This window comes from Pituophis catenifer, unplaced genomic scaffold, assembly GCF_029215685.1.
Source record: "Pituophis catenifer annectens isolate HBS135680 unplaced genomic scaffold, rPitCat1.0.hap2 SCAF_15, whole genome shotgun sequence".
Classification (NCBI taxonomy): Eukaryota; Metazoa; Chordata; class Lepidosauria; order Squamata; family Colubridae; genus Pituophis; species Pituophis catenifer.
The window spans coordinates 9,785,663-9,795,833 of NW_027256895.1; the positions used below are offsets into that span (position 1 = coordinate 9,785,663).

General features: G+C 39.9%; 1 protein-coding gene across 1 annotated transcript; it reads right to left on the bottom strand.

Moving 5' to 3' along the window:
- Positions 1–255: 255 nt before the first annotated feature.
- LOC139324339 (vomeronasal type-2 receptor 26-like) lies at positions 256–8,826 on the bottom strand. The gene is made up of 5 exons (XM_070954061.1): positions 8,536–8,826; positions 5,474–6,331; positions 2,727–2,954; positions 1,550–1,676; positions 256–1,157 (listed from the first exon to the last, which is right to left on the bottom strand). Exons 1-5 carry the CDS (start codon positions 8,824–8,826, stop codon positions 256–258), a joined length of 2,406 nt encoding a protein of 801 aa, XP_070810162.1.
- Between the last annotated feature and the right edge of the window lie 1,345 nt (positions 8,827–10,171).

Sequence of the window (10,171 nt, forward strand, 5' to 3'; positions counted from 1 at the left end):
GCCCCTATACCCATCAGTCCATCACATGGCCCAATCACCATCTGTCCCAAGTTGAGCCACCACTACAACCACTCCTCCTCCAGATGCAGGAACACCATGACCTTGACCGAAAAGAAGAATGCTATTATGTCTAACTACAATCTCTCTACTAAATCCTCCCTCCTACTTTCCCAAGTGCAAGAAGGTGGCAGCGTGAAAGCGTCTGGTGTTAATATGGTTTTCCAAGCTGACAAAAGAGACACAAATGAATAATTATTAAGTCTTTGTTTTTATTAAGTGCTCCTTGGAATTCAAGTCAGGTCTCAGCACAATAATGTAAAATTTGGGGAAAAATATACAACCCAGTACTCCAAAAGTGGAAGCTAAAATGGAGAAGATCTCCACAGCTACCATATACTTCCCTTTGATGCTCAGATAGGCTGGAATGAAGGAAAACCAAACAGCACAAAAAATCAGCATGCTGAAGGTGATAAACTTGGCTTCATTGAAGTTATCCGGCAACTTCCTAGTTTGGAAAGCCACCATGAAACTGATGATGGACAAAAGGCCCAAGTAACCCAAGACAAGATAAAACATGTTGGAAGAACCTTCGTTGCATTCGGCTATAATTTCAGTGATTAGAGTGTTATGGTCCAGATCTGGAAATGGAGGAGAGATGGCCAACCATACTACACAGATAGTTGCTTGAAAAAGGGAGCAAGAAAGAATGATACATCTGCCCAATTTTTTTCCCATCCACTTTCTCAGGCTGGACCCTGGTTTGGTGGCCATGAAAGCCACAATGACGGTGATGTTTTTGGCCAAGATGCAAGAAACCACTGCTGAGAAGACGAAGCCAAAAGCTGCTTGCTGGAATAGACAGGTTATTGTCCCGGGTTGTCCAATAAATAAAAAAGAGCAGACAAAACAAAGAAGGAGGAATCCAAGGAGGGTGTAAGTGAGTTCTCTATTGTTCGCTTTGACAATTGGAGTATCTCTGTGCTTGATGAAAATTCCTAGCAAGAAAAGTATGAGAAGGGAAAAAAATAGAGCAAGAAATGCTAAACAAGCTCCTAGGGGATCTTGATAAGATAGGAAAATTATAGTTTTGAGAACGCAGTGGTCATGCTGTCTGCTTGGATATTGATCCTCTGGACATTTGAAGCAGTCATTCATATCTGAGGAAAACAACAAGAAATCATACATTTTCTGGTTCTTCCTCCATTGGCTGGTCCTTCATCAACCCAAACATTTGCTAGACAGACTTACAACAGTTCGTTTAATGATTGCTCAAAGTTACAATGGCACTGAAAAAAGTGACTTGTGACAGTTTTTCACATTTAATGACCTTCGGAGCATCCTCATGGTCATGTAAGGGACACGGTGGCTCAGTGGCTAAGACACTGAACTTGTCGACCAGAAGGTCGGCAGTTCAGCGGTTCAAATCCCATTCTTCATATGTTTTAGTCTCCAGTCCCCTAATCATCCCGGTTGAAAACTTATAAAGAAGTAGGCATTATTTTTTGGAAGAGGGGAAAGGGGAGGCTATCTATATTTAGAAATTGCATACCTTTCTGGTTTGAAATCTTCCCTTCTGGGCATGGAACACAGTTGAAACAACAAAATTTCTCTCCTTCTTTCTTTTCTTTCCAAAAACCAGGAAGACAGGAAGGGTTGCACACAGAAACAGGCCGTATCTATCCATAGAAAGAAAAGGGATTTCAGGACTGGCCAATGGTGAAGAAGAATAGTATTCCATTTTTTAGTTATTCAGTAGCTCTGTGATGCAACCTTCAGACAGTTATTATCAGCTGAGCAGATATACAGTAGCTACAGATGGAACTAGATCAGAGGTGGGATTCAGCTGGTTCTGTCTGGTTCAGGAGAGCCAGTAGTGGCGACTGCGGGAGGCTCCGCCCACCCACCCGGACATAATGTATGAGTACGGCACATGTGCGGAAGGCTATGCACACGCGCAAAGGTCGTGCGTGCGCATGCTTACATTTGCGAACCGGTAGGGAAGGTAAGCGAATCCCACCTCTGAAATAGATATACAAACCATTCTATGATTTTTAGCACATAATTTCTATACTTTATTCTAATATTCTTTTTCTTAACAATGGTGGATTCTTCTAATGAATTAAGAAAGATAAACCCATCTAAATCATAGATAACTAGATAACCATGGAGCCAAATGCATCAGACAAATCCATAAAATCACAACTTTACAAACCTTTTATTCAGCTATATTTTCATCAATTTACAGCTGTATCAATGGGTGCCGTCGGTCAGGCAATGTCGGCTGGCGGCCCCCAGGGGGCGAGCCTTCCCTGTGGGGGCACCTGCCCTGTGGAATGAGCTGCCTCCTGGAATACGATTGATCCTGGACCTCCGGACCTTCCGTAAAGCCCTGAAGACATTTTTATTTCATCAAGCCGGCCTAGCCTAAATGGTTTTTTAATTGGGATTTTAAATTTTATGGATTTGGGGTTTTAAATTTGGGTAGCCAATGATTTAATTCTTTTAATTATCTTAACTTTTGCATTTGTATGTTTTTTAATTTTGGCTGTTCACCGCCCTGAGTCCCTTCTGGGAGAAGGGCGGTATACAAATTAAATTAATAAATAAAATAAATAAATTAATAAAATGGCTTTCTATCTTCCTAAACGTGATTCTAGGTGGCTAATAAAATTAAGATCCAAAAGAAAAGATGGCCGCCTCTAGGGCTGACATCTACTATACTTCACCTGGTTAAATCCTGGGTGCCAAACAATCTTATCCTCCTCTATAGTTAAATATCTCCCATCAGAAATGTAAGGATTTACCCGACCAATTTTAAGCCTGTGGAAGGAGTTGTTTGGGAAGACAACCAAATTAGTAATTTCAAGACCAGTTGGCATTTCTCCATGTTTATCCAGGAATATAGTATCTCCAGCAGAATTGTTGAATGAAAGATCTTGAAGAAATTGATGAAGCTAGTTATAAGCAGGGGGAAAAGTTTAGTTCACCTTTGGTTTTCTGTGTGGCAGGGTTTTTTTTTTTTCCTTTAAAAAATATATATAGCATAGATACCTTCTTTATTGTTGTTGATATTCTGTACATTGTAAGATGCAGTAATCTTCACATGAATTAATTGTGGATTAAACTTTTATTTCTCAGAGACCGGATTAACTTCACACATTACATTCTGTATATCCATGAAAGGTAACCTGCTATCGTGCTATTGGACTTCAGTACTTTTGAAGCAGAGGTAGTATTCAGCTGGTTCGAACTGGTTTGGGCGAACTGGTAGTGCCGACAATCAGTTGGCCCTACCCACCTGCCCCGTTTTATCCTATCCTTTATAACCTGCTATTGTGCTATTGGACTTCAGTACTTTTGAAGCAGAGGTGGTATTCAGCTGGTTCGAACTGGTTTGGGCAAACTGGTAGCGCCGACAATCAGTTGGCCCTACCCACCTGCCCCATTTTATCCTGTCCTGCTTTGTAACTCATCTCAATTGTGCAGCACAGCTTATTTTCCCCCCTCGCTGTTCTAGCTACCGTTGCTGACTTGGAAGGTAAACAGCTGAGCTTCTAAATGCTCTATTTTTAGTGCTGCTCACCAAACCAGTTGTTAAACCGGCAGCATTCCACCACTGTTTTGAAGACAAGTTGGGGTCCTACATGATTAAACTTTGGAACAAAACTCAGAGAAACCTGATTTACTTGAACCCTTGGAAGCACATAGGGTGACTGAGGGTGTGCGTCAGCCTGAGCAACGTCATAGAGCTGCTGTTGTTAGGATAAATTGGTGGAAGGGACATTATGTTACCGTTAGCTTCTGAATGGGACCGTGTGCTGAGATAGGAAGTTCAAAGGACAATCTAAGAAAATGGGACTTCCCTGTAGAAGACACTCTTTGTGAATGTGGAGAAGAACCATCCATGTCACATATGTTATGCTGCATATAATGCCCTTTAACAGGTATGGAGGAAGACCTTATGCTGGCAAAAGAAAATAGTGTCATTGTGGCCTGATACTGGGAGAATGTCATTTATTTTTAATCCTATTTATTTTACGTATTTTTTACACATGCTATATTTCTACAACCTGTTTTATACCTATTGTGCTTGCTCAGTGTTGAATGTTTTATGTCTATAATTTGAAGGTGCATCTGACCTGAATAAAGAAAAGCCTCTGAATAAAGGATACAACAGACAACCAATAAATTATTAATATAAAAAGTAAGCACTGTAAATCTATATCCACTAGAAAATTTCTATAAGAATAAGTTATTTTCAGTTCCTATGGAGATTACATCATCTCATCCTTGATATGGATGACCAGAGGTGACATGATAGCAGTGTTCCAATATTTGAGGGGCTGCCACAAAGAAGAGAGGGTCAACATATTCTCCAAAACACCTGAAGGCAAAACAAGCAATGGATGGAATAGAATGGAATGGAATGGAATGGAATGGAATAGAATAGAATAGAATAGAATAGAATAGAATAGAATAGAATAGAATAGAATAGAATAGAATAGAATAGAATAGAATAGAATAGAATAGAATAGAATAGAATAACAGAGTTGGAAGGGACCTTGGAGGTCTTTTAGTCCTCTCCTTAGGCAGGACAGTTCTACTTCACTTCAGACAAATGGTTATCTAATCTTTTCTTAAAAACTTCCAGTGTTGGAGCATTTACAACTTCTGGAGGCAAGTTGTTCCACTGATGAATTGTTCTAACTGTCAAGAAATTTCTCCTTAGTTCTAAGTTGCTTCTCTCCTTGATTAGTTTTCACCCACTGCTTCTTGTTCTGCCCTCAGGTGCTTTGGAGAAAAGCTTGAATCCCTCTTCTTTGTGGCAGCCCCTTAGATTTTGGAACCAAAAATAGAAGCCAATCAAGAACAGAACCAACTTAGAACTAAGGAGAAATTGCCTGACAGTAAGAACAATCAACCAGTGGAACAGCTTTGCCTTCAGAAGTTATGGGTGCTCCAACACTAGAGGCTTTTAAGAAAGGATTTGGCAACCATTAGTCTAAAATGGCATAGGGTTTCCTGCTTGAGCAGGAGGTTGGATTAAAAGATCTCCAACTCTGTTATTCTGTTATTCCGATATCTTAAGGTAAAGGTTCCCCCGCAAATGTGTGCTAGTTATTTCCAGCTCTAGGGGCGGTGCTCATCTCCATTTCAAGAGCCAGCACTGTCCGAAGATGTCTCCATGGTCATGTGGCCGGCATGACTAAATGCCGAAGACACATGGAGCACTGTTACCTTCCCACCAAATGTGGTCCCTATTTTTCTACTTGGAGTTTTTGGGTTTTCGAATTGCTAGCTTGGCAGAAGCTGGGACAAGTAATGGGAGCTCACTCCATTACTCAGCGCTAGGGATTCGAAACGCTGAACTGCCGATCTTCTGATCAACAAGCTCAGCGTCTTAGCCACAGAGCCACTGTGTCCCTTCTGATATCTTAGTACCACTTAATTAATTCAACAGAAGAAAAATTACCTGCCAGGGCTTTAGTTTCTGAAGAATAAAATCTTGGTGATTCATCTTTGTTTTCCTTTTCAGCTGAGTTGAAGAGATTTTATGTAGAGCATGTGCCGCAGCATAAATGGCATTATAAATACTGTAACTATGAGCAGCCATGGCCATTTCAAAAAAGGAACCAGGAAGACGCTCCAGCTTTTCCTCTCCAGTACATGTCTTATTGACGTTCAATGTTCCAGTGGAATTTGTGAAAAGACACCCAAACGTTTGTTCCCAAAAATCCTTGAGAAAGATATCTCCTTGCGTCTCAAATGGTTGAAGCCTCTGAAGAAATGTATGGAACCCCTGAACTTCGTTGGACTGAACAGTCAGAGAAATGGCTCCCCCAAACTTTTGCAAACGCCAGCCTTGCTGGAAGCTCATTAATGCAAAATCAATCTGAGCGGTTGTGATCCACACTTTCCCACCAGGAATAAGTTCTTCAGGTAGACTACTGACTGTTTCTATCATTAAGGTCAACCAAATAAAGGAACTCGTTTCTCCATAAATGATAAAGACATTTGCTTTTCCTTGCATCATGTGTAGGTTATATTTTTCAGCCGTCTCCAATGTGTCTTCGTACTTGTAAATAAAAGCTTGTTTCGGAGGTCTTTCGATGAAAGCTGAACAGATCCCATTCTTGGAAAACAAGACCTGCAAGCTTTGCAGGAAAAGCGTCCCGCTGTTATCGTCTGCAATGAAGAGGCCAACCCAAGTCCATCCAAAATATTGTAACACGTGGATCATCCCCAAAACTTGATGGGTTTCATTAGGGACAATGCGGTAAAAGGAAGGAGTTTTATATGTCTTTTCTGGGACAAAAGAGCCGTAGGTAATCTACAAAAAACCAAAGAAATAAAAATATAGAAGTCAACAACAATGCACTACTTGACTCTGTTGTTACATCCTCAAACCCCCAAAACTTTAACCTTAAACTGTCTACTGTTGACCTCACCGCATTCCTAAGATGTCTGTAAGGGGTGCATAAGCGCACCAGCATGCCTTCCATCCTTGTTCTATTGTCCCTATTTATTCATATCAATTTCCTGTATTAATATCCATGTTTATACTTATTTCTGTTATCTTGTACATGTTTTATAAATAAAATAAATAAACAAAAAAGAAAGTCACTGGACCGGTGGATGATTTTCAATAGGTGCCTTGTTATGCATAGTGTGCTGGCAACTATTTTAATTCACAGTTCATGTGCTTAGTGAAAATGAACGTAATGGGGGGGAGAAAAAAATCTGAATTTAGTAAAGTTAAAAAATGACCTCTAGTTATTTCCCACAAGCAGAGAACTAATTTTCCTGTCTCTAGTTTTGAGGTATGTTTGATCCCGTATACCTAACATGTTGAATTTTTAACGTTTAAATTTTGTACACACTCTCTCCCCTTATCACTTAATGACTAAATTCTATAGTCATTGATTATGAATATCCTGAGAGACAAATTGATATGTGAAATGAATGTTGATATACTTCACTGACTTTAGGAAATTAGCAGAATGATCTCTATAGGCTCCCTTCGTATAAAAAGTATGATTTAGTTTTTTACAATATACTTTTTAATATATTAGTTAGATCTCTTGCCATGAGTCTAATATATTCCCTTTCCAAATATGTTGAGTTTAATATTTGCACAGTACTGATTGATCTGAACAGTATGTTGGTTTCTTTTTACTGTATCACTAAGATACATCCTGTTGCCAATGCAGAGTTTTATTCAGCAGATATATTCTCATTGTGCCCAGAGAGAGAAATAGCCACCTCTACCCAGGATCGAACTCACAGCTTCCTGATTGTGAGGTGAGAGCTCCACCTCTAGGCCACTGCACCACTCTGTGTCAGTCTATAGATTTTCCCTAATATCAGGCACTTGCCTGCCCATTGTTCAAAAAATGACTAGTATTAAAATAAAAGAGAAAGCTCTATTAGGGTATTTCTATGGGTCTGGAGACCCATAGAAATAGCCTTATATTACTCTCAGACTGTATAAGGGGGCCATATTACTGATGCAGGTGTAACTTCAGGTATACTGAACAGAGGAAATGAGAAGTATTTTTGACTCCTCTAGTGCAGTCAAAGACAAGTCATTATAAATAAAGCTGAAGAGAAGACCTGAAAGAGACCAGGAGATGCTCATAAGTAAGAAACAGAGAGCAGAAATAACCCATATGGAAGCACAAACAGAAAAAGAGGGGCTCACTCAACAATTTTGTAGTTGACTGTAGCCTAGAAGGCAACAGATGAAGCAGTTGGCCAATCTGAAATGTTAAACACTGTAGAGTCTTTAAAATGTTAGCAAAGGAGATGGAATGACTACTCGGCTCTTTAGATATGAGTATGGTAATTAATTCCTTTTTCATTCAGATATGCCCCCATAATTCTGCCACAAGAAGTTTGGGAATAGCAATAGCACTTAGATTTAGATATCCCTTCACAGTGCTTTTACAGCCCTCTCTAAGCGGTTTACAGAGTCAGCATATTGCCCACAATGCAGGGGTGAAATCCAAAATTTTTCCCTACCAGTTCTGTGAGCTTGGCTTGATAGGCGTGGCAGGGGAAGGTTTTTGCAAAATCTCCATTCCCACCCCTCTCCAGGGGAAGGATACTGCAAAATCTCCATTCCCTCCCTACTCCTGGGGGAAGGATATTGCACAATCTCCCTTCCCTCCCCACTCTGGGGCCAGCCACAGGGGGTATTTGCCAGTTCTCTGAACTGCTCAAAATTTCTGCTACAGGTTCTCCAGAACCTGTTAGAACCTGCTGTATTTCACCCCTGCCCCAATGCTAAGAGAAAGAGGAAACAGGAGGCATGGGGAAATGCCCAGCTGCCTTTGAAATGTTTTGAGGGAACCCTGGTGCACTCTGAGCTTGGTTTCATTACCCAAAAAGAGGCAACATCATCTCTAGCACTGATGATGATACCTAGTTTGGTTAATGAAACTCCTGCAAGAAAACAACCAAGCTCAGCGAGCATCAAGGACTCCTCATTTCAACCGTGAGCTACAAATAATCGCCTTTATTGAAATGTTTTACCTGTGGGATTTTGTAGAGGCTCAAGAGGTCTGCCATGCCCACGGAAACATCATGGCCAATCCCCCCAATGACAGCTATGAGATTTTTCTCCATCCCACATTGGAAGTTGGGGACAAACCGGTCAGCTTTGGAAAGCAGATCCAAGATATTGCGATAGACCATCCTTGCATCATAATAGCTGTCATAAATATGGCATCCAAGGGTGGCATTGGGCAAAATGTGGGTATCCTTATTGATCTCATTTACAGCAAAGACCAAGGCTAGCAGATGCTGGTAGAACTTAGTGATCATGCTACGTATCAACACAGAAATATATTGCAGTTTTAGTAGCGTTCGTCTTTCTACTATACAAAACAAATGCTTGTTTGTTTGAACTCTCTTCCAGTCCAACTTTATATTACCATTCTAAAGTAAAATAAAGACACTCTGCCCAATTTTATGCTTTCCAATTATTTCTACCTCTGAGAACTCACCTTATTTTACATTCATGTAATGGTGTAATCTATTACTGTAATATGTTTCTTACAAAATGTTTGCAGCAGAATAATAAACCAGTGTGGTATGATATATAAACCATGACTATACATGCAAATGAATATTACACAATCAGAATTCTGGAAACAATGAAAACAGAATCCTCTGTCCAAGCCATTTTCTTCATACTGTCAAGGGCAGCTCCATGTAATAATAATTTTCAATAAGAATCAGAAAAAAACGACTTCTCAAAAATATGGAGAAATGTTGAGTTCAGTCCTTTCACTGTGCCTTCAGCCATGCCTTCTATGGAGTTAATCATGACGATCTTTTCCATCCCACCATTTAATCATTATTATAATAATAAGAATGATTGAATCTGTCATCTGCACCACCATAACTGTCGGGTTTGGCTCTGCAACCCAACAAGACAGGCACAGACTTCAAAGAATAATTAGAACTGTAGAAAAAACAATAGCTACCGACCTGCCTTCCATTGAGGACCTGTATGCTGCATGAGTCAAAAAGAGGGCTGTGAAAATATCTACAGACTTGTCACATCCTGGACATCAATTGTTTCAACTTCTACCCTCAAAATGACACTACACCAAAACAACTAGACACAAGGACAGTTTTTTTCCCAAATGCCATCACTCTGCTTAACAACTAATTCCCACAACACAATACTAAGACTGTATTACTACTATTCTTCTCTTCCTTACTAGTATCTATCTCTTCCCACTTATTACTACCACCATGTTGCTTGTATCTTTACAATTATATTGTTTTTATTTGTTTGCTAGTACGATTTGATAGCTTATTAGTAACCTTGACTATCACTAAATGTTGTATCTTTTTATTCTCAATGAATATATTTTATTCTCGTTATGTACACTAACAGCACATATACCTAAAACTAATTCCTTGTGTGTCCAATCACATTTGGCCAATAAAGAACTCCACTCCACTCCACTCCACTCCACTCCACTCCACTCCACTCCACTCCACTCCACTCCACTCCACTCCATTCCATTCCATTCCATTCCATTCTATCATTGTAATTCCTTTAACACTGTGAGTAAACTGTGGCTGAAACCCATTTTTATATTACAAAGGTTGAATTGAAAATAAAACTCCTTACACTGGCAGATCAAAACTTAGC

Coding starts and splice junctions, on each gene's coding strand:
- LOC139324339 (XM_070954061.1), bottom strand. CDS start 8,826: ATGATCACTAAGTTCTACCAGCATCTGCTAGCCTTGGTCTTTGCTGTA. Junction 6,332..8,535: donor GCCTCTACAAAATCCCACAG/GTAAAACATTTC, acceptor GGTTTTTTGTAG/ATTACCTACGGCTCTTTTGT. Junction 1,158..1,549: donor GAAGATTTCAAACCAGAAAG/GTATGCAATTTC, acceptor TGTTTTCCTCAG/ATATGAATGACTGCTTCAAA.